Source organism: Vitis riparia, chromosome 9, assembly GCF_004353265.1.
Source record: "Vitis riparia cultivar Riparia Gloire de Montpellier isolate 1030 chromosome 9, EGFV_Vit.rip_1.0, whole genome shotgun sequence".
In the NCBI taxonomy this organism is placed as follows: Eukaryota; Viridiplantae; Streptophyta; class Magnoliopsida; order Vitales; family Vitaceae; genus Vitis; species Vitis riparia.
Window position 1 is genome coordinate 12635137 of NC_048439.1, and position 25726 is coordinate 12660862.

General features: G+C 36.7%; 1 protein-coding gene across 1 annotated transcript; it reads left to right on the forward strand.

The window, feature by feature from the left end:
• Positions 1-313: 313 nt before the first annotated feature.
• Positions 314-16460, forward strand: LOC117922223 (stromal cell-derived factor 2-like protein). Its single transcript, XM_034840275.1, has 6 exons — positions 314-667; positions 1178-1318; positions 1397-1537; positions 15278-15327; positions 15441-15570; positions 16055-16460. Exons 1-6 carry the CDS (start codon positions 566-568, stop codon positions 16133-16135), a joined length of 645 nt encoding a protein of 214 aa, XP_034696166.1. The 5' UTR covers positions 314-565; the 3' UTR covers positions 16136-16460.
• The last annotated feature ends 9266 nt before the right edge of the window (positions 16461-25726 follow it).

Consider the following 25726-nt stretch of genomic DNA (forward strand, 5'->3'; position numbering starts at 1 on the left):
TTTTCATTACCGCTTAAAATTTGTAAAACCTATTTTTGAAGTGGAAAGTTATGTGCTCTATTCTAATTTTTAAAACAGAGAATGGTTATTAAAAGGCCATTTCCATAAAACGGTCACATATTTTGTGCAACTTTCAATTAAGAAGAGTAACTTCTATTTATTTATTTTTTATATTTATTTTATTTGGACTGACTTTTAGTTCACATGGAGGATCTCGAGGCACCCCAATACAATGCCTCCACCTCAGCATAGCTCCACGCGTAAGCATTTGATTGGATGCAAAGTTTCCTATATACTGGGCATGGTCGTGGATCAAAGTATCAAACTCACCATTGACAAAACCTACGAAGTCACCAAACTGGGGTCAGTCGCCGGAGCTCCGACCTGTTAGTCAACCGTGGCTCCTCCGGCGCAGCACAACGTCCTCTCTCGAAGGAAAGCCTCTTCATCTTCTTCATCGGCTTCTGGGGCTCCAACAAGGATCGTCTACAGAGAGAGGCTGCCATCGGAGTCAGATCTCCTACCATTTTGGCAAAGGACCTGGTTCTTGGTCCTCTTGCTTCTCATGGCTCTAGCCTTCTTCGGTCTCTCCATTTTTCTTCTTCTCACTCTTGATCTCGATCAGTCCTCTCCTTCTCCTGTCTACGCCGCTTCTCAAGGCGTTGAGGTTTCTTTTCACTCCCCTTTGTTTGGTTGCTCAGAAAATTTCGGAAAATGTTTTTTTCCTTTTTTAGGAAACGACAAATTCATTTCTTTTTGTAAATCATCATAATAATGACGAGCTATCCTTCACAATTTGTCGTTTTCGGAAAACGGGCATGTTTTTGGAGAATCATAATAATGCTTGGTTGCTGATTGAAAAATAGGAAATAAAATTGAAAAATGCAGTTGATCAAACATGCTTATAAATCATTTTGATTTTTCCATTTAAGGGTTCTTTGATTCATGTTCTTTTTCCCCTTTTGGGGAGAACGGTCCCCAATAAAATGAGCTGACAAATGGGTAATATGATGAAGTCCCCAATATTGAAAAAAACTCTCTCAGCAACCAAACACAGCATAATTAGATTTGTCGTTTTCTAAGTATATATTCTTTGTTTGAAAGAGATTTGTGAGGTTTGATTGCTGCCTTTATTTTTATTTTGAATTAATTAATTTGTTTATCTGTTTTGGAGTAGATTACTTATGGGTCGACGATTAAGTTAATGCATGAAAGAACTAGATTCCGTCTGCATTCCCATGATGTTCCATATGGGTCTGGTAGCGGGCAGCAGTCAGTTACAGCTTTCCCAAATGTTGATGATTCCAATAGCTACTGGGTATGTTGATGGTTTGTCGTTTTGAATTGGACCTTGGAAAATTATTGGCAAAATATTTTAAATATGGGATCATTCCAGATTGTTCGGCCTCTTCTGGGTTCATCTTCCAAACAAGGAGATAGCATTAAAAGTGGCACAATTATTCGGTTGCAACATATGAGGACTCGGAAATGGCTGCACAGCCACTTGCATGCATCCCCAATATCAGGCAACTTAGAGGTTAGTCAGGATTTTTCCCTGTTCGTGCCTTGTTTTCTTAAGATTAATGTTATGTATTTCAAGTTCAAACATCCACTGTTTTGATGCATCCATTTCATTTTCATTTCAAAACAAAATGATCGTCAGTATCCCATTGCAATTGCAACATTAACTGAGACTGCTTTTCCAAGGAATTCAATAATAGAAAAGTAGCATTTCATGGTCCAAATGCTGAAGTGTTAGCAACCTTGGATACTTCATTATTTTATGGATCTTGATGCTTGAGGAGTCTATCAATTTTTTCATATCTTATATTTGTAGAATACATAAATAAAGAATACCATGAATACTGTTGCTAACCATTTTTATCTTAGTTCTGCATTCTCTTTGTAATAAAAACAACCATTTGGAATGAAGTACAGAATTATAATATTGACTATTTTCTGAGCAAAAGCAGTGTATATTTTTTTTTTGATAAGTAAAGGATATTCAGTCAAAAGGCACAACGCCACAAGGTATACAGGGAGTATACAAGGCAGCTAAGGCCTCAAAAAACAACAACAAGAACAAAAGAATCACCTCCCTTTAATTGGAGGCTATCCACTCCAGGAAACCTATAAGGGAGAACGCCTCCTCACCTACATACAATTTGACCCAACTCCAAAGATTACAAACAAAAAAATTCTTTAACTTCTGCACATTCAACACACCTCCTCTAAAAGCTAATCTATTCCTCTCCTTCCACACCGTCCAAAAAATACACAACCGAATGGCGTCCCAAATCTTTTTCCTTTTCTTTCCCACAAACGAGCCCCTCCAGCTAGCTAAGACCTCCTTTACACTTTCTGGGAAAACCCATTTCACATCAACTAAACCAAAAACAGTATCCCATAGAGCTCTAACCACTGTACAATGAATAAGGATATGATTTACACTTTCCTCCTCACAACCACATAGGAAGCAACGATTTGGAAGTTGAAACCCTCTTTTTTGGAGTCTATCCAAAGTGAGCACCTTTCCCCAAGTCGCCTCCCACGCAAAAAAAGCAGCTTTAGTAGGCACCCGTGCCACCCAAATTCTCCTAGAAGGAAAATCTGTATCAGCAGGCCTCGCCAGCAAGCTATACGCTTCCTTGACCCTGAACTGACCTCTTTTCCTTTCCTCCACAGGACTGTATCTTCCTCCAGAGAGGGCTTGTGACCCCTCAAAATATGCAGAAAGTCCCCAACCAACTCCATCTCCCAATCATTGAAATCCCTCACAAAGTTTAGATTCCAGTTTCCTTGCCCCGAATTTTGATCCCACATTTCCTCAACCTTTACATTCCTTTGCACCGTCATGCCAAAGAGATGAGGGAAACAATGGGACAGCGCTGACTTTGTACACCACACATCTGTCCAAAATCTGATCTTGTTGCCCTTCCCTACTCTGAAAGTCATGTTATTCCAGCACCACTCTGATTCTTTCCAAATCTCTTTCCAAACCCCTACACCCACTGCCCCATTAGCCTTCTTTGGCCTCCACCCAAACTCCTCCTGCCCATACTTCACCTTGATCACTTGTTTCCAAAGGTTCTCTTTGTCACAAGCAAATCTCCATATCCACTTACCAAGCAAAGCTTTATTCAACATGGCTAGCTTCCTAAGGCCTAGCCCACCTTTGTCCTTGTCTGTGCAAACCACCTCCCAATTGACCAAGTGAATTTTCCCCTCCATATTTCCCCCTCCCCACAAGAAATCCCTTTGCACTTTCTCAAGCCTTCTAGCAACAATCTTGGGCATTCTGAAAATGGACATTTGGTAGATTGGCATGCTAGCCAAAGTACTCTTTATTAGAGTAACTCTCCCCCCTTTAGAGATATATTGTCGTTTCCAAAGAGCTAGTCTCCTCCTGACTCTCTCTTCCACCCCATCCCACAAATAGGGCGCTTTATTAGGAGCCCCTAAGGGAAGACCCAAGTACTGAGAAGGTAAGGACCCCACCCTGCAGCCTAGCTCAACAGCCAACTCCTCCATCTCCACCACTTCTCCAACTGGAATGATTTCACTCTTGGCTAGATTAATCCTTAGGCCTGACGCCGCTTCAAACCAGAATAAAATCCAACTTAAGTGAGTTAAATGTTCCTTTCTTGGCTCACAGAAAATAATTGTATCGTCAGCAAAGAACAAATGAGAGATAATCAGAGAGGTTCCCTGCCACTCCTTATATTACACCCTGATAAGAAGCCCCCTCCACAGCTCTCCTAATAAGGACATCTAACACTTCCATCCCCATAACAAAGAGATAAGGAGACAGGGGGTCTCCTTGTCTAAGACCTTTAGTGCTGGGAAAGAATCCTGCAGGCACACCATTAACCAACACTGAAAATTTGGCTGAAGATAAGCAACTCCATATCCACCCCACCCACTTTGGCCCAAAGCCCATTTTTTGCAACACCTTCAACAGAAACTTCCAGTTGATACTATCATAGGCTTTTTCTATATCCAGCTTACATATTAGACCCTTTTCTTTTCGTTTCTGCCACGAGTCTATCACTTCATTTGCAATTAAGGAGGCATCAAGGATTTGTCTTCCCCTCACAAAGGCATTCTGAGAAGTAGATACCACCTTTCCAACCACTGTCTTCAGTCTGTTAGCTAGGACTTTAGCCAATAACTTGTACAACCCCCCCAGGAGACTAATGGGTCTAAAGTCTCCTAGGTCCTCAGCCCCACTTTTCTTGGGAATCAACATCAAGAAAGTATTGTTAAGGCTCTTTAGGAAAGAACCATGTTCGTAGAATTCCTTGAACATTTCTAGGATCTCCTCCTTGACAAACTCCCAACAGCTTTGCCAAAAGGCCAGAGTAAAACCATCCGGGCCAGGGGCTTTGTCCCCATTCATCTCCATCAGGGACGCATGAATTTCTTCCTCTGAAAAGGGTCTCTCCAGGTTTTCAGCCTCTTGATGGCTGATCTGCTCCATCTGAATTCTCCCAATATCCGCCTTCCACCCCGAGTCTTCTGATAGAAAATTTTTAAACGCCTTAGCAATTCCTTCCCTAATTTCCTGCTCCTCTAATAACCATTCCCCATTGATCTTAATTCTCTCCAGAGAATTATTTCTACGATGAGCACTTGCCATACGATGAAAGAATCCCGTGTTTCTATCCCCCTCCTTTAGCCATATTTCCCTTGAGAGCTGTCTCCAGTGTGTTTCCTCCATTATCACCCATTTTCTGTAATTTTCTTTAGCCGCTTTCTTCAGCTCTGTTTCCTCCACAGTCAAAACTCTCTCCTCCTCCTCCCTATCCCAGAATTCCACCTGCTGCAAGGCCTCAGATTTATTACTCTCCAGCTTACCGAAGACTTCCCTATTCCAGACTTTCAGCTTCTTTTTTATTTCCTTCATCTTGGTAGCCAACTTGTAACTAGCACTGCCCCTTACATCAATTTCTTGCCACCAGCTGCGCACCAACTCTTTAAAGCCTTCAGCCTTAAGCCACGTGTTTTCAAATTTAAATGGAGTCGGCCCACGTCTTATCCCACCCCCCACTAACATTATTGGGAAATGATCTGAAACCGGACGGGGCAGTCTACATTGATTAATCCCACTGAACTGATCTATCCAACAAGGAGTCACTAGGAATCTGTCCAAACGTGCCCAGATCTGATTATTTTGGCCCCCATTCCAAGTACATTCTCCCCCTGAAGAGGAAGATCCACCAGCCCAAGCTCATTCACAATTTCAGCAAATTTCCTCATTGCTGAGCTAATTCTCCTTTTGCTACTCCTTTCCCTTGGAAACAAAGTAATGTTAAAATCCCCCCCTACACACCAGGGCTCTTCCCATAACGCATCCCTTTCCACTTTAGCAAACGGGCCATAAACTCCCGTAAACACCCAGACATTCCCATTTTCAACATTACGGAATCTGCAAGATAACGTGAATTGACCCTTCTCCCAATCTATAATGTCCAAAGTCCTCTTATCCCAACATATAAAAATTCCTCCCGAAGCCCCCTCCGCATCCACAGCTTTCCAATCAAGGAATCTCCCAGAACCTAGACTTCTTGCTATACTATCCGTCATAGCTTGCATTTTTGTTTCCTGAATACAAAGTAAGTCCACCCTCTGATTTCTTATAAAAGTCTTAATCACTTTTCTTTTGGAGCTATCATTAGCTCCCCTTACATTCCAGCTCAGAATTTTCACCTTCATTGGACAATCACAATTTGGCGCCCTTTGCCCTGAACCGAGCCTTTCTGTTTCATCCCCCCCTCATAATTTACTGAGCACTCCAGCCTTCTTAGCTCTCTTTCAAATTTAGACTTTTCCAATAGCTCTTTGCTATGAATTTTCTCCCTTTTTTTTTCTGATCTTGGTCAAAAAATTCAGTATTTCCTTCTCCAACCCCTCCGTGGGGAATCCCAGGAACTGGCTGAACCTCGCCAAGCCACTCTCTTCCCATTTATCCTCCAATTCCTCTCTTTCAATTTGATCATCATATATGTCCCCAACCCCATTCATTCCCCTACCTTTATCACTACTGCTTTTGGGTAGTCCCACTTCCTTGCAGCCACTCATCCTTTCATTACTTGCCTCATACACAGTAAGCCACATTGAGTTATCAGCCCGACCTACCTCACCCAGATCCCCAGAATGATCGAAAGACTCCCCCTCCGGAGTCCGATCAAAATTAAAAGAATTGAGATGAGAATCCCCTAAGTCCCTTTTCCCCCAAGAGCTAAGCCCCATTCCATACCTCATTACTTCCTCTTCGAGCGCCCTATCAGTCTCTGTCAGCCTGACTCCACCTTGAATTTTCCTTGTATCTTCAGACTCCATCGCAACGAATGGTTCTGGTGCATGAAGGTCTCTGGGGATAAGGCACTGCAGCAGGGAGCCCATCTCCTCTTGGGCTACTGGCGAGTTTGGGCTCTCCCTTTGATTACCACCAGGATCGGACTGTTGGGAGCAGCCCTTTGTCCCACTTGGGCCTGCGTCTGACGGGCTGATTAAAGGCAAAGCTGGGCCTTTAGTGTAGCAGCCCACAACTTCCTTTCTAAGTGGCGGGCCTATATCTGGGTCAGGCTCACTTACAGCCACCCCTTTCTTTTTCAAGTCCATGGGCCCGCTCAACTTTGGGCCCACACATGAGTTTAAAAAGTGCAGCTTTCCATTTGAGGCCCAAGTCCTTGATGTCGGGTTTAGATCTGGGCAGCCCTCGACCCGACCCGGCCCCTCCCCCTGCACGTCCATCCCATCATCTGATGGGTTCTGCACCTCGGGCCTCACGCTCACCCACTCCGTCCTCACGCGCTGCCCCGCGCGTGTTATCTCCTCACCCCTAACCTCCCTGTTCCGACAGCTATCTTCGATTCTGCGCTTTCTCTTTATCACCGGCCAGCACTCCCACCATAACGACACCGCGTAAATCTCCTCCTCCGCTTCAATTTCCAGAATGCTTGGTCTAAAATCTCCTCTCAGTCGCACCAAGATTCTGGCCCATTGGAGTTCACCCATCAGCTTCATCTGTTCATCGACTGCAATGAACCCTCCACATTCGTCCCCCACTTTCTTCAATATTTCTGGATTCCAGAGCGAGATTGGAAGCCCAACTATCCTCACCCAAGCTTCATTTCTCTCTTCCTCCTCTGTCCGACATCCGCTCTTTGGACTCCAGTATTCCAGTCGTACCTGGTTTCCTTCCATCTTGTGATTCCCACAGGAAACGACGCGTCTGGCCTCCTCCAATTTTTCAAACTCCAGCAACACTCTTTCCTTATCCAGCTTAGCCAGCCCTAAATTACCCTTGAGATTCCACGACTTTGCCCAGATTTGCCCCACCTTCGCTAGGTCATCTTTTCCCCCTGACCTATCCTCCCAACTCGCCACAGCACAATGACCCAATTTCTGTAACAGTCCTATAGTATCCTCCCTTCTCACCTTCACTGCAACTCTGCAAATCGGTCTTCTCACCACTTCCGCAAACGTTCTCTTCACATCCATGTTTCCCCCTACCTTTTCTTTTTGCGTATTGTTCCTCCTATCCAGCGACCTACACAGAGTCTGTAAATTTTCCGCCATTTCAATCCATCCCTTTTTTCCTCCTCTGCCTTTTGGGATGAAGATACAATATTGTTTTCGTTCCAAATCTGTTACCCCTAGCCGGAGGAAGCAACCCGCTTTGTTTGCACTTCGCAACAGGGAGAAGGATCTCCCCTTTTCCTTCCATTCCTTCACCCATTTATCTTCCTTCTCGTCCCTTATACAGAAGTTTAAGCCCTCCAAAAAGAACCCTAAACTCTCCACTCCCATTCTAACCCAAGACGAGACTCCCCCTTTGCTTTCCTCTATCAATATTTGGGATTTTCCTCTTCTCTCTAACAGTTCTAGCTCAAACACCTTAGACTCTACTGCAAACCTGCTCCCCTTTCGCCTTCTTCGGGACCCATCCTTATCTTCATCTCCCTCGCCGGCGTCATCTTTCCTTTTTCCGGCCTCACGAGCTCGCACGCTGTCGCGCTCGCTCTCTCTCTCTCGCTCTCTCTCTCCCATTCTTACTTATTTCCCTTTAGTATTCGCAATATGATGGTGATTTCTTTCAAGTGCTTTAGGAACTCCATTAAAGGCAAGACCCTCTGAAAAGCAGTGTATATCTTATCAATAAAGCGCATTTTTTGGTTGGCCTATCAAAAAAAAAATCAGTATAGTTGCTGGCCTGCAAATTGCAATTATCATTGTTTTGCATTGACTTATCAACTCCCTCTACCTATTGCTCGGGACGTGGATCTTTATCCACCTTTTAAATATACAAAAAAGTAAGCCTTATTGTAGATTATCTTGTTTAGCGAGCCTTAAGCTGGTCATCCTCACCCCTGGATTACTTTAAATTATGGTCTTGTGGTTTCTTGGTTGCTTTAAGTTATGATGTGAAAGTGTGGTTAGTTTGTTTTGTATTCTTAGGGTATTATTTTGTTTAGTTGGAATGCTTCTATGGTACAACACTTATGAAGTACTTCTCCCACTAAACTCCGATATTTTCTATTTGCAGCATATTTTCCCCTATCATTTCTATAAGCACTTGAAATAAGATATTGAAAATGGTCTGTTTGTGCTTTTTCAGACTACCAGGTGTAATAACCATGACCCTAGTTATTATAATGTTATGTTTTTTTTTTAAATGTGCATTTTTGCTATTACATGCTCATTTCTTGAAGCGTATGCTGGATAAAATTTTCTTTCTTTTTTTTTTTCCAACAAGTAATGTGAAATCAGTTTTGTTAAAGACATCTCTGGTAGTTACCTTAGTGAGCTCCTGGACAATAGGCAAGCAACACACCTATGCAATCCATCACACCTTCTAGGATACCCATGCATTTACTAAGTTTACAGAGATTGAATATGGACAAGAAATGGGTGTGATAATCAAGAAATTATCTGAAACTGATAAATGATTTGAGTTTTTTGAAATCTGATATTTGTGTCAACCTAGTTCAAGGTTCTATAATAATTGGGACTATTAATCTTAAAATTATTTGGTGAAAGCTTCTGAATGGGGATTTTGGAAGGAGAACATTACCTTACATGGGACTAAGAGAGCTACATCTAAAGCACATGTTATTTTTGGTAGAGCATGATGTATGTTGTAAACTCAAACCCTAATAGCTCAAGCTTTTAGAAAAGTTGGCGACTTAATATGGTATCAGAAACTGGAGGTTCATTTATTTGTCTACAAAATTTGTGGTTTCTCTCTTTAAGCTTTGAGGAAAGGTTGTAACTCAACAATTTTATAAGATGAATATTGCACATTTTTCTTTTTCTTATTCCTATTTTCAATAGATTTGGGTGCAATAAAAAGGATTTTTTTTTTTTTTTTTCATCTGAATTACATACTTTTAAGCTCAACAAAAAAAATTATTTCTGTACATCCCTTCCAGTGATGTAGAAATAACTTGGAAACTCCAGGCACTGAGCCTTACTGCTTGGCTTTTCACTAAGGTTCTGCCTGTATATATAAGACTGGCAACAACGGATCAAGCATGCATACCAAAACCTTAAGAATGGTTACCATCATTTTTGCATGCATGGAATTGGAACCTAAAACCTGTAAATCATTGGAAATTTTTGTGTTGCACAATATTTAGAGGTTAACAGCTGGTTTCGGGCCATCTCACTCTATGAGCCCAGAGTGTGGAAAGTGGTTCAGAGTTATTCAATTCCATTGACATTTGGCATAAAGGTGATCTGTTTGTTTTAGTCTTGTACAACCATAGTTGTGCTAAGCTCTTGTAAATAATGCATAAGGACTGTGCTTCAGGATTCAAGCACTTGGGCCAGATGTTCTCTCAGGTTTGAGGAAATCTCTAGCATATATTGTGATTAATTGCAATTTTTTTCTTTATATTATGGGAGAAAAATATTAATTAATTAAAGAAAGAGTGAAGAAGAAAAAGAAGGTAGGAGTCCTTCAACAAAGAAAGAACACAAAGGCCCTCAAAATCAAAGAAGGCTATAATAGAGAAAAACCAACTCCTAAGGAGATCCCACTATCCTTCTTTCCTTTGGGTAGGTAGTGTGTGTGGTTGAGTTCTTTTTGGGTGTAAAATGGCTTCTAAACTCCTTAGGCATTAGGTTACATGGGTGGACCCCCGTTTTGTTGGGCACCTTTAATCTATTTATTTGCTATTAAGCACTAGGGCTCCCTTTTTAACCAGTTGGATTGGGAATCTATTTGAATTGATACCCATCCTTGGGAATCTCTGTCATACTGTAAACTAGTCTCCCATAAGCTAACTTTTGCCTTGAACCTCAACTTCCCCCATAGAACTCTCTAAGGCTCTCTACAGGGGGAATGGCTTTTGCACGAGCATTCATAAAACCCTAGGATTATGGAAGTGAAAGATCACATGGGCAGAAGGATCCACTAGCTAGGACTAACCCCTCTTCACTGGCTCCCTGGAGCAAAGAAACCTAAGCTGGGCTCAGCCAGTCCTTAGATATGATGTTCACAGGAATGCCTGAATGCTCCTCCATAAGTCAATCCCACATCTTACCAGCTGACCCTCTATTCAAAAAAAATATAGCTTTCCTTTGCAACTACATCACTCACATAGTGGCTAACATAGCATCCTTTAAAGAACATTTTTCCATTCTATTTTGCAGCTTCTAAGGAGGCTTAGGTGGATGATGTTCAGGTGATAAAGGGTGGGCTACTACAGTGGAACCTGTTTCTTAAGAATTTTCAAGATTAGGAGATGGATGATGTCAAGGACTACTTAAAATGCTACTACAAGTGTTAGGAAGGAGTAATGGGGAGGAGGATAGAATGGTGTGGAAGGCTAGTAAGAGTGAGGGATTCTCAGTTAAGTCTTTCTACTCTACCTTGGAGTTGGAGGGAAAAATGTTTCACTTCAGAGAAAGTGTGGTGCTCTTGGGCTCCTACTAAAGTGGGTTTCATCTTGTGAGAGGCAGCATGGGGAAGAATCCTAATCATGGAAAGAAGAGGATGGTTTTTGGTGACTTATTGTTATATATGTAAGAATGCGGAAGAATCAGCAGATCAACTCCTTGTATATTATAGAAAAGCTAGGGGATTGTAGCACTTTTTGTTCTCTTTATTTGTCATCTTGTCGGTTCTCCTTTCTTCAGTGACGGAATTGTTAATGGGTTTGCAAAGGAGTTTTGTAGAAAAGAAGAGAAGAAAGGCTTAGAGAGCAACTCCTTTTTGCTTATGTTGAACAATGGGGCCCAGGCATAATTGAAGAACCTTTGAAGTGTTGCAATGCTTAGATCAATCTCTTAAGGATTCCCTTACTTGCAACCCATACCCATCGTCTTGAGGGTCTCTTCAAGATGATATTCAACCTAATTCCCTGTCCTTGCTAGACCTCACTGAGTGGCTGTGTTCTAAGTAATTAGAACGTGGTTGTCGGTTTTTTTTGCCTTTTAGATGTATACATCCTGTGCACTGGGTGTGCATCCGTTTTTCTATGGGTGCTTCTAATATATTCTCATTTTGCTTATAAAAATAGTGGCTAACATAGCATAGTGCCATCAATTTATCCTGCTCCTCCTGCTAGTGCCCTAAGTAGAGATAAGTATCAAATTTAAATTTTCTTTGGAAAGTCCAAAGAATCCCAGCAACAAAGATAATAAGCCTTTTGCAAAGCTCATAAGAAATACAAAAATGTGGGATAGATGGTCAACTGGCTCCCACTTTCCAAACAAAACTAGTTGTATATTTTGATGGTTTCACAATGCCTCCTGATTTGAAACTTATTATTTGTATCCATCCTTTGCAGCTAGTAACCATGCAAAAGCCTTTATTTTGGATTGCAGGGTGAGGGATGCTTACATGCCCAGTTTAATTTTTCCATAAGGGATTGAGATGAATTTTCACTTTTGAAAAGGAAGTGGAAGAGAAATGGTTTTTCCTATTCATGAACCGACATTTCTGGTATGGAGCAGATCAAAACAAACATATTTTTCAAGGCCAGAAAGGAGAAGAAAGGCCATTATGTTGCAGTCATTAAAATTTCTGCATAATTTGAAATTCCAAGGAGAATAATTTGGGTGAGTATAAAGATTAGTGATAGGACCTTTACTCCACTTTGAGATTGTATTCAAGCAAGGAAAGGAAGATTCCATGCAAACATTTAGTAAAGAAATTTTGTAATTTGAAGAAAAATAAGAGAGAAATATTTTTCTTTTTTTGATAGGTAAAATTTTTATACTCATTGGGACTTGAATCTGAAACCTTCAACAAATCCTCCCCAACTCCTTATCACTTGAGCCAGGCCTCAAGGGTATGAAAGAGAAACATGGCTAAAAATCGTTAAATACAATACAAATAAAAGAAAATTGTTTATTTGACATATCTAAAAATAAATTAAAACATCCTACAGATGGGGACATAGATCACATTGGTTAAGGCAAAAGAGAATACATGACGAAGCCTTGATACATAAGGTTTACACCTATGAATAATCCCTTTAAATTTTTTATTCTCAAGGCTTGTATGAAAACCTTCTCATGAGCTGAGCCTTGGAAATGCTTTTTAAACCCTAGGAGGAGGCATCCAAGGAAATTTAGAAATTATAGCCTTTTCTTCTAGGAAGGCTACTCATCCTTTATGGGATCCAATCTTAAAGACCATCTGAAATTAAAATTTGATCACTCATGTCACTGAAACAAAATAGGCATTTAGTCACCTGTGTGAATGATAATTATAGTTTACTCTTATTTAAACTGGGCAGTATAATTGAAATCAACTGAAACTAAGTTATTGCCATGTTATTGGATTTAAAAGAACAGCACTTCATTGCTTGTTCTGCTTGATGGTTGAGGAGTATTTGTTATTATTATCAATTGGTTTCCTCATTGAAGTGCTTCAGGATGGCAGTTTCACAATATTTACAGTGAGATTGAAGTCATTATTATGAGTTGTATTCATCTTTTTGATTGGATTCCTAGTTCAGCTTTATGTGTCAATACTCTTTAGGAGTGGTGCTATTACCTCAAAGTATTTTTTGGGTGGTTTTGTTTCTCCTTAAATGCTTGATCATCCACTTGTTTTTTTTTGGGTTTATACTCATTTTCCTTGTTCACTTCTTAACGAAACTTTCTCCTGTAAAGGGAAGGAGAACCTACATACACCTAACTCAAGAAATATACACAATAGAAATGTGAAAGAAGTGTGATTTAAGCACTTTATGATGATCTTATGGAAAATCCAAATTCAAGAGGGAACTAGTATAGCCAAATTTGGTTCGTTTGGATTGCCTGGTATCTAATTGATGCCCTAAGACTACTTCTCTAATTATCTATGTTGCCCCAGTTCTCTAGCACTCACACATCTTTTTTTCTTGATAAGAAAGCAAGAGAAAAAACATATTAATAAAAAAGGCTATACACCAAGATAGACAGGTTATATATAAGGGAAAACAAAAGGTATAGTCATAACGAGGAAAAACACAAAAAACTGCTCCCTCTCTTAACTAGACCCTACCCCCATTCTACAAAATTGAATAAAGACAATGCTGCTTCTGCGATGTCATCCTAACTCAAGACAACAAGCTTAACACAAAATGAACTCTTCAAAGAATGAACCAATTTCTCTGAATTTTCAAACATTCTTTGGTTTCTCTCTTTTCACAAAGTCTAGAAAAATACATGACGAAGCAGCTTTTGAGGCCTTCCTTTGCTTTCTTCCCACAAAGGAACCATGCCAACTTAATAGGTTCTCCTTAACCGACAAAGGAAGAACTCAAGTGACTCTAAATAAAGTAAAAAGCAAGTACCATAGCTCCCTAGCTATTGGGTTATGAAGAAGGATAGGATCTATAGATTCCACCTTGTTTTTATGGAGGTAATATCTATTTGCCAAAGACCAACCTCTCCTTTGGAGTTGCTCTAATGTCAAAACCTTCTCCCAACAAGCTTCTCAAGTCAAAAAAACTCACTTTAGACAAAACTCATGAATTCCAAATAATAGTTTTGGGGAAAAGAATTGAGCATCCCGACTCCAACATAGAATATAGATATTTTACTTAGAAAACACCATTCCTTGAGCCCATCCACACCACCCTATCCTTCTCCACCCTCTTCACAAACTTCCCATCCAATCTTCAGAAAAAAGACTCCGCAATATCCAACTCCTAGTCATTTAGATGTCTAGAAAAACCAGGGTTTTAGTGCCCTACCTCCCCTCACTCTTTCCAAACATCTGTTTCCTAGGCCTCTTTATTCATCATTTAGGCATACAGGATGGGAAAGACATGTGTAAGGGTTCCTCCCCACACCATCTATCCACCTAAAACCAGGCCCTCCTCACATCCTCAACCTCAAAAGAAATCTTAGTGTTGATAAGGTCCCACCCTTTTCTAATAGCTTTCTAGATCCTAATCCCATGCCCACCTCTCACAGTGCAAGATCTCCAGTTTCCTTCCTCTCCATATCCTGAATTACCTGCTTCCAAAAAGCATCTCCTCCGGAGGCATATCTCCAACTTCACTTTTCCAAAAGGGCCCTACTAAAAAAATGAAGACTTCTGATGTCGAGGCCGCTCTTCCTCTTTTCATTGCATATGATAAACCAATTCCCTAAGTGCACCCCTTCCCCAAAGAAAATCCCTGTGAATCTTCTCAAGCCTTGTCCTGATTTTACACTAGGAATGCTAAAGAAAGACATAAAGTAGATAGGTAAACTGGAAAACACACTACAAATTAGAGTTAGCCTCCCTCTTTATGAAATATACTGCAAATTCCTGACCCACATCCTTTTAAGTTTAAACTTCCAACACTTCCCATTTTCACTCAGGACTCACAAAGCAATTTCTAGTATTTTTGTATAATATCACATTTTTAATTTGCATAAATAATTCTTAAACTCTCATGCTTTTGACCCCTTCAAAAAAAAATGTCAGTTCTCATCTCACTCTAGTTTTCAGAGAGCTTGTATACTGAAAGAAATAACTGTCCGCTTCCTGAGAATGCCTTGCAATACTCATGCTTTGACCCCTTCAAAAAAAAATGCCAGTTGTCATCTCACTCGAATTTTCAGAGAGCTTGTATACTGAAAGAAATAACTGTCCACTCCCTGAGAATGCCTTGCAATGCTATGGTATTATAAATACCAAGGGAGTATCTTCTCTGGTTTTATATTTTGTAGTTGAGAACATTTTATGGTTGAACCTATTTAGCATTCTTAAAATTAATTAGATGTTGGATTTCATGAAAATCTTGAGGTAGAAGTTTAACACACAATAATAAACATGTAGGTAAGCTGCTATGGAGAGGATGACAATTCTGATACTGGGGATAATTGGAGGCTTGAAATTGAGTCTAACAGTTGAATTGAATAAATGATACTCTATATCAATCTTGTTTGTTCTATGGACAGTATAGTTGATATCAACTTGTTTTGTTATTGGTTTTTTACAGGCTTGAAATTGAGGGGAGTGGGAAAACTTGGAAGCAAGACCAAAGGGTCAGGCTTCTTCATGTGGACACTGGTGGCTACCTACATAGTCATGACAAGAAATACACACGGATTGCTGGGGGTCAGCAGGAGGTAATTAAAATCTACAATCATAACTTTTCATAGGGCTGCATCTTCAGTAATTATTTAGGAATATGGACTTGACAATGCACTTAGGTTGCATTTGCCTCGTATTTATCTTTTACTGAACTATCTAAATGCACTGGTGTATTTATTTTGGGAATCAATTCCAAAGGTGGGGGGGCATTTTGATGATGCATTACTGAATTGCATTAGAATCATGGTGGATTTAGACATTACTACCATTTTGCAACTGGCCTGTTAACCCACCAGGTGGGCCTGGCAATGAGCAATGAAATTCCTGCAAACTAATTTCATAATTTGCTTTTGAAAAATGTGACCTAACCCATATTTGATAAAATTCACCTTCTTGTGAGCTTGTTCAAAGGCTACCATAGCTTTGTTTTGAATCAACTTATCAGGATTTTGCTGCTTGCAATTGTTTTTTCTTTTTTTTTCACCTTTTTCCAATAATAAAATTAATCTACCCCTGCAGGTTTGTGGTGTTCGTGACAAGCGTGCTGATAATGTTTGGTTAGCAGTAGAAGGTGTATACCTTCCAGTTAGTGAAAGCTAGTAAGACAAGTGCATAGATTTCAAATTCTTCCGATGGTTAGCGCTGCCTCTCTTATAAAGTCATGTTGTGGAGCTTCAGGATCATTAGGGACTGCCTAGCAATCTTTGTAGAACTTGAGAAACTTTTACAAAACAAATTTTCGAATTGCAAGGTCCCTCTATTCCTGTTAGATTATGGTGTCTTTGATAATGTGTCCGATCTTTAAAACAGATCATTAGGTAAATAGGCCAGTTATATTTTTCCAGACTGCTATACGCCAAATTCTGTTGATGAACAATGGATCTGACATGAAGCAGATAAATATAAATTGTTGAGTTATTTGTTAGCTTCCCTTTGTTTATATTGTTGCCATGAATGTTGATATATTCAACTGCAGTTCAAACAAGAGGGTTATTATGCCTTCTTAACATTGTCAAGCTTTGACTTCTAGTCCTTTTGGGAGTGATTTCATAGAAGTGTTCTTCACTTGTGGTGCTTTTGTCGATAGAATCAGTTAGGTGTCAATTGGATACACTATGTTTTTGTTTTTAAAAACAGAATATAATACTAATGTCTATATCCAAAAAGAAACTATAGAAGTATAGACTTTATTTGTATTCTTAAAATTTTCAAAAAATATGAACTTATGTTCTTACAAATTGTATTTAAATAAAAATAATTATTCATACATTTTATACAAAATTATTACTATTTTCTATCTTTAAAAACCAAATAACAAATGTATTAAAATACCACCCTATATAAATTTTCTACCTTTAAAAACAGAGGACTAGTGTATTAAAATGACACCTATCTTGATATCCTACTATCATATCTCATAAATGAGATGCACTACAATGGATAGAGAATTCTGATGGATTTAAGCATTTGTACTGTTGAAAAGGTTTCCTATAGTCAAAATAATATTTCAAACTACAACATTTAGCTACAATCTAGTCATATAGATCTCAATCCTTCTGTAGCCCATCAGGGTGGTCCAATTGGTTAGGGTGAATGTTAGGATGTATAGTAGAGGCACATAGTCCTGAGTGTAAATCCTACCACTAATTAAATACTTTGATTTACCTGATGTTGGTTGTTGTGGGTATGGTTAGCACCCTAAGGTTTGGGTCCCCAAGAGTCCTAAGGGCTTGGTCGTAGAAGGTTCTTCAATTATAAAAATAAATAAATAAATAAATCTTAATCTTTCTATGTATTCCTTTGTTTATCTTGTAGACCAATTTACACCTATTAAGTTTTATCCCTTTAAATACTTTTATAAGAATCCAAACTATACTAAAATATAAAGTTTCTAACCATCCCCACATAGCTCCTTATTAAGAATGAGCACCAATACCACTCATTATTTATCATAATTTGTAGGATACAAACCTAGAGGTGTCCCATGGGTCGTGGGCCAACGTGTCGGGTCAGCAGAACCCACTTAAAAATCGTGCTAGGCCAGGCTGGCCATCCAAACCAAATAGGTGGCCCGGCATGGCCCATAAGCCCTTGGGCATATTGTGCCAAGTAGTGTCGTGTCGTGTCGTGCTGGCAAGTCATGCCCCATGGGCGATTCACTTTGTTAAAATTTTTAATTTAATTTTTTAAGCTATTTTGTCTTAAATTTTTTCATTATTAAATGAAATTTCTTTAAACACCTCTAATCATTATAATTTTTATTTTCATATATTTATATTTATCGAGTTTGTAATTGTAAAATTTATAAAAATATTAATTTAAAAAAAATAGTAAAAAAATTATATTTCAATTGTTTTTTTTATTAAAATAACAATAAATTTAAAATAATGGAATATAAAAGGAAATGAAATATAAAAAAAAAATCAATATTTCAACAAATTACATGAAAAAATACGGAGAAAATAAATGTGAGAATTGCATAACTATAGTTTGAGTATATCCCAACTAGGTTGGCACCAACCCAACTATCAATCATATGCATATTAATCAACCTTTAAAAATTAGTTACATTTAATAGATTTAAAAGAAACGAACAACATATTCAATTATCATATTCACTTTTGTCTTCTTATTTGATCTTCATTATTCTTTTTTCATCTTCATTCTTTATCTTCAATCATCATCAATCTCTTGAACATCATTGTCTATATTGAGATCCAATTTCTCAAGGTCTTTGTTAAGTTCATCTTCCAAAGTTTGGAGTCTCATGCATCCATCTTCCCAATCCTTCAAACATGTCAAGGCTTCTAGCATCTCTGCTACAAGAGTTGTCCTCCTATCTCCTATTATATTTGCAACTATAGAAAAAGCAGATTTCGATGCTATAGTAGATACCGGTGGGGTTAGTAGATCACGTGTCATCTTAGATAGCATGGGAAAAGTGGATTCATAAGATTTCCACCACTTCATAATATAAAAAAAAAACTTACTTCATTAGGGGATAGGTATGAATAGAGGTGTCCAATGGGCCAAGCCACCCATTTTGGCCTGTGGTTCGGCACGCCAAAAGACTAGGTCAGGCGGCACGACCCAACATTGTAGCGGACTGGGCCAGCATGACCCAAAGGAGTGGGTCATGTTGGGCCTAAAGAAATAGCCCATTGGCCCACAATTTAGGCCCGACATGCCAGCTCACCGTGTCGGCTCATCATGCCGACTCATCGTGTTGGCCCATCGTGTCGGCCCACCCTGCCAGCTCACTTAGCCCTTTTAAATTTCACTTTTTACTTTTTATTACATGTCAAATGTCTATAATACCCCTCTCAACAATTATATAATGGCTAGTTTGAGGGGTAAAAAAGTAAATCAATAGCTATTTTTACTTTTTTTCATGTCAAGTGTCTATATTACCCCCTCCCAACAACTATATAACGACTAGTTTAAAGAATAAATAAGTAAATCACTCAATATTAATAAGTTTTATGTCAAATATCTATAATAGCCCTCTCAACAACTATATAACGGCTAGTTTTAGGGGTAAATAAGTAAATGACTCACCAATACTTCTCTTTAAATACCCTTTATTTTAATTCTTCTTCACACAATTCTTTATTCTCTCTCCTTATATTGTTTACAATTCTCTTTAATTTCTCTTTTCACAATTCTTTAAATTGAAATTCTCTACAAGTGGTAAAGATATCTCTTAACTCTACAAGTGCTAAAGATATCTACTAACTCTACAAGTGGTCATCATTCACAAGGTTAAGGTATTTATATTTAGTTATTTCATTTATTTATTTTAATTATATATATTTAATTTAATTGTTCTCTTTATTTTACCTTATTTTTTCCTCTAAAATTGAAAATGGATCCTCATTACCTAGATGTTGAAAACCTTGACTTTGGTATTGATGCATGTAATGACTTTAATTCTTTTGAAGATGACGAGACTCCCACCTCCTCTAGTGTCCCTTCCTCTAACCTTCCCCAACCCAATCCCACAGGCAAAAGACCTAGGGCTAGTAGACACATATCTATAGTATGGAATCACTTCATTATAATAAATAGACAAAATACAAGAGGAGAGATAGAAAATCTAGCAAAATGTAAATATTATAAAATAAAAATAAAATAAAAAAAATAAAAAAACATATAGTTGCAAAGCTAGTGGTGGCACAGGTCACCTTAGAAGACATGTCGAACAATGTACAAAAAACATGGTGCATTAGACCCTAGACAATCCCAAATAAGTTAAAATGAAATAGGATCTAGTACCATCTTCAATGTCCCCGTTTATATACAATCAACAATTCCTAAGAGAAAGGTTAACTGGAATGGTAGCTAGTATGGGGCTTCCATTGACATTTGGAGAAGATCATAGATTTGTACATTTCATGCACAAGTATGCCCAACCAGCCTATCATAGAATTCCTAGGACTACTTCTCGTAATGATGTAATTAAATGTTACCTAAATAAAAAACAATTAATAATTGAAGAATTTAAAATCATAGTGGTATTGTATATGCGACCTCAGATATATGAACTAATCAAAGTAATGAACCTTTTACATGTGTGACATCACATTATAGAGATTCAAATATGAAATTACAAAAGAAAATATTAGGTTTTCGTAAAATATTACATCTTCATGATGGGCCTTCCATATATGATTCTTTGACAAAGTGTTTTTAAAGAATATGACATACAAAGCAAAATTTTTAGTATTACCTTTGATAATACTTCAAATAATAAAAGTGTCATAAATTTATTTATAAGAACAATTAGAGAAGGTCCACTAAGTGAAATATTTCATGTGAGATGTATTTTTCATATAATTAATTTAATAGTACAAGATGGTTTAAAATTAATATCACCCTCATTAAAGGCTATCTGGTCTACCATACAATTTTTTTATTCATCTAACAAATTACAAGAATTTTATACTTTATGTCAATCAGTAGGTTTGAAGAAGAGAAAATTTTGTCATGATATCGATCATCGTTAGAATTCTACCTACCTAATGTTAAAATCTTGTGTAAGGTATCATAACATACTATTAGATTATGTCAATAGTAAGATAGGTGAAATTATAATAACTTCAGATGATTGGGTGAAGGGTTTTGTTTTTTTTTTAATTCTTGAAGGTTTTTTATGATACTACTAACATGTGTTCTGCTATATATACTCCTATATCTTGTATAACACTTAGATGTATTTGCAATATGATTGATGTGTTTTAACAATATAGGGAACATCCCCTTTTTAGTGAAATATGTGTAAAAATGGAAAAAAAAATTGAAATATTGGAAGACTATTCCATCACTTTATTGTTTAGTTGCTTGTATGGATCCAAGGGTTAAGGTTGAAGTGTGGAAAATATTTTAAATTTCATAGTTATTTGTATGAACCAACCATCTGAACCAGAGTGTAAGATATATAAACAATTAAACAACTTATATAAATATTATGAGAATAAATATGGTAGTGTCTCTTCAAGTACTATAACTCCATCTACATTTGGAAATGATCCATTCTTTATACAATTAACTAAGGGAAAGCAACAAGTTGGTCCTTCAAGTAGGTGTGATCTTTCAAAATATTTAGATACTGATTATTGTTCATACCTATCCCCTAATGAAGTACAAAATTTTGATATTATGAAGTGGTGGAAATCTCATGAATCCATTTTTCCTCTGCTATCTAAAATGGCACGTGATCTACTAACCCCACCGACATCTATTGTAGCATCGAAATCTGCTTTTTATATAGCTGCAAATATAATAGGAGACAGAAGGACAACTCTTACAGCAGAGATGCTAGAAGCTTTGACATGTTTGAAAGATTAGAAAGATGGACGCATGAGACTTCAAACTTTAAAGGATGAATTTAAAGAAGCCTTTGAGAACTTGGATCTCAATGCAAACAATGATGTTCAAGAGATTGACGATGATTGAAGATGAAAAAAGAAGTATGAATATTGAATAAGAAGACAAAAGTGAATATGATAATTAAAGAATTATATGTTATTCATTTCTTTTAAATCTATTAAATATAGCTAATTTTTAAAGGTTGAGTAATGCATATGATTGACAGTTAGGTGGGTGTCAACCTAGTTGGGATGTACTCAAACTATAGTGATGCAATTCTCACATTTTTTTTTCTCCTTATTTTTTCATGTAATTTGTTGAAATATTGAATAAAAAATTATTTTTTTAATATTTCATTTCCTTTTGTATTCCATTATTTTAAATCTTTTGTTATTTTGATAAAAAAAAAAATAAACAAATTTAAATATAATTTTTTTTTTACTATTTTTTTTTAAAAAAAAACTAACATTTCTATAAATTTTACAATTACAAACTCGATAAATATAAATATAAAAAATAAAAAAGTATAATTATTAGAGGTGTATAAAAAATAAAAAATATAATTATTAGAGGTGTTAAAGTAACAAAAGAAATTTTATTTAATAATTAAAAAACTTAAGACAAAATGAAAAAAATTAAATTAAAATTTTTAACAAAGTGAGTGGCCCATGGGCCATGGCTCGTAGGCATATCATGGCTTGATCGACATGGAACTACACGATTAGCCCGGAGGCTTAGGGGCCATGTCGAGCCACTTATTTTGGCTTGTATGGGCCGACCCGGCCCAACTCGACATAATTTTTAAGTGGGTCATGTTGGCCCGACACATTGGTCTGTAATGGCCTAGTCAATATCGGGTCGTGTTGGCCCAACACTACCTATTGGACACCTCTAGGTATGAACAATAATCAGTATCTAAATATTTTGAAAGATCACACCTACTTAAAGAACCAACTTGTTGCTTTCCCATAGCTAATTGTATAAAGAATGAATCATTTCCAAATGTAGAAGGAGTTATAGTACTTGAAGAGGCACTACCATATTTATTCTCATAATATTTATATAAGTTGTTTAATTGTTCGTATATTTTACCCCTCTGGTTCGGATGGTTGGTTCATACAAGTAGTTATGAAATTTAAAATGTTTTCTACACCTTCAACCTTAACCCTTGGATCCGTACAAGCAACTAAACAATAAAGTAGTGGAATAGTTTTCCAATATTTCAAAAAACAAAAAAAAAATCCATTTGTACATATATCTCACTAAAAAGGTCTCTATAATATTGAAACACATCACTCATGTTGCAAATAAATCTAAGTGTTATACAAGATGTAGGAGTATATACAACAGAACACGTGTTAGTACATAATCTGATAGTACGTTATGATATCCTACACAAGATTTTAACATTACATAGGTAGAATTCCAACGATGAACGACATCACAATGGAACTTTCTCTTCTTCAAACCTATTGATTTATATAAAGCATAAAATTCTTGTAATTTACTAGATGAATCAAGAAATCATAAAGTAGACTGGATAGCCCCTAATGAGAGTGATATTAATTTTAAACCATCTTGTACTATCAAATTAATTATATGACAAACACATCTCACATGAAATATTTCACTTAGTGGACCTTCTCTAATTGTTCTTATAAATAAATTTATGACACTTTTATTGTTTGAAGCATTATTAAAGGTAATACTAAAAAAATATTCTTTGTACATCATATTCTTTAAAAACACTTGTCAAAGAATTATATATGGCAGGTTCATCATGAGGATGAAATATTTCACAAAAACCTAATATTTTATTATTTAATTTCCAATTTGAATTTGTATAATGTGTTGTCACACATGTAAAAGTGTCATTGCATTGATTAGTCCATATATATGAGGTCACAGATACAATACCACTACGATTATTAAACTCTTCAATTATTAATTGTTTTTCATTTTTGTAACATTTAATTACATCATTACTAGAAGTAGTCCTAGGAATTCTATGAAAGGCTGGTTGGACATACTTTTGCATGAAATGTACAACTCTAAGATCTTCACCAAATGTCAATGGAAGGCTCACACTAGCTACTATTCAAGCTAACCCTTCTCTCATGAATTCTTGATTGTATATAAAGGGGAACATTGAAGATGTATTAGATCTTATTTTAGTTTGACTATGGACTAATGCACCATGTTTTTTGGTACATTGTTCGACATGTCTTCTAAGGTGACTTATGCCACCACTAGCTTTGCAATTATTTGCTTATTTACATTTTGCTAGATTTTCTACCTCTCCTTTTGTATTTTGTCTATTTATTGTAGTGAAGTGATTCCATACTATAGATATGCGTCTACTAGCCCTAAGTCTTTTACCTGTGGGATTGGGTTGGGAAAGGTTAGAGAAAGAGACACTAGAGGGGGTGGGGATCTCCTCATCTTCCAAAGGATTAATTCATTACATTCATCAATACTAAAGTTAAGGTTTTCAACATATAGGTGACAATGATCCATTTTTAATTTTAGAAGAAAAAAATAAGGTAAAATGAAGCAAACAATTAAATGAAATTATAAAATTAAAATAACTAAATAGAAATACCTTAACCTTGTGAATCGTGATGATGACCACTTGTAGATATCTTTAACACAAAAGAACTTATAACTAAATAAAACTATAACTTAAAGCCTTGAATTAGAGCACTTGTAGAGAATTTAAACTTAGAAGATTGTAGAAAGAGAGATTAGAGAGAATTGTAAACAATATAAAAAGAAATAATAGAGAATTGTGTGAGAAAGAATTAAAATGAGGGGTATTTCTAGAGAATTATTGGTGAATCATTACTTTTTTACCCCTAGTCGTTATATAGTTGTTGAGAGGGGTATTATTGATATTTGACATAAAAATGTTAATATTGAGTGATTTACCTATTTATCATTTAAATTAGTCGTTATATAGTTGTTAGGGGGGCAATATAGACATTTAACATGAAAAAAATAAAAATAACTATTAATTTACTTTTTTACCCCTCAAACTAGTTGTTATATAGTTGTTGAGAGGGGTATTATAAACATTTGACATGTAATAAAAAGTAAAATTTGATATTTTGAAAGGGCCAAGTGGGTCGGCACGGTGGGCCGGCATGATAGGTTGACACGGTGGCACATTGGGTCATCTTCTTAGGCCCAACACAGCTTGCTCCTTTGGGCGTGTCAACCTATCTCGCTATAGTATCCAGGCTCTGGCGGGGCATGGACCAAAATGGGTGGCCCAGCCCATTGGACACCTCTTCTAACAAACCCCTACTATAATGAGGTAATGATGTATTAGAAGTAATGAGAATGACATATCTTTGTAGTTTTGAACCCATAGTATTTTGCGTCATGTGAGACTATCTTCTAGTGTTAATTAGTCTATATCAAATATAACTTTATAAAAATGTTTGAAGTTGTGTTGTATAATGAAAAAAAAATTGATTTTTGGAATTGGTCCAATAACTATTAAGTGAGTGATTTTTAAAATTTTATCAAAAACATTAATTTTTGTGAGGATAAGCTTTACATTAATTAAAGAGTATTTCTAACCCTATGATCATTAGGCCCAAATAGTCTCTTCCTCGTATTTGTGTGATAACCGATACCATTGTTTTGAACCATTTTGGCTTTCAAAAGGAATGTAGAACCAAAAATATAAATAGCCGATACATTGGTTGATGCATTTTAATAATCGAATTTGTCAATTTTCTCGGGATAAATAATTGACTATTTTAATTTTGAGGATGAAGAATTAAATGAGGGAGAGATTTCCATGAATCCAAGTAAAAAAAGGATAATTTAGCACCAAATCGTAAATGGAGTGTCAAGTACTAAGAGTTTGTTTGTTATGAAGTGTTTTTAACCTTTTTAACAATTAAAATTTTTATCTTTTAAATATTATAAAGTCTAAAACCGTTTTCTAAAATCATTATCAAATGCAATCTAATATCAATTATGAGAAAATTGGCAATGAATCAAATGTGTATGCCTGTGTGGGTTTTTTTTTTTTTATCAAAATTGGCAATGTATCTGTTGGAGGATTTTAAACACTATATTAAAAGGAAAAAAAACACAAAAATCTTTGTGCATGTATCATCATTTTATATTATATATATTTAATTACATTCAATAATTATTTTAATATTATATTTCTTTTCAAAATTAAAATTTAATAAAATATAACTTTTATCTCCAACTTTAAAATCTTGAAATTCACAAGGATGAGAAAACATCAACTATTCAATTGAATTAGTTTAAAATTAATAGGTAGGTCGTGAATTAATTTTA

What these genes read in the sequence shown, in the direction of transcription:
- LOC117922223 (XM_034840275.1), top strand. Translation starts at nt 566, where the DNA reads ATGGCTCTAGCCTTCTTCGGTCTCTCCATTTTTCTTCTTCTCACTCTT. An exon ending in CCGCTTCTCAAGGCGTTGAG is followed by an intron (nt 668 to 1,177) that starts GTTTCTTTTCAC and finishes GTTTTGGAGTAG; the next exon opens with ATTACTTATGGGTCGACGAT. An exon ending in GATACTGGGGATAATTGGAG is followed by an intron (nt 15,328 to 15,440) that starts GCTTGAAATTGA and finishes GGTTTTTTACAG; the next exon opens with GCTTGAAATTGAGGGGAGTG.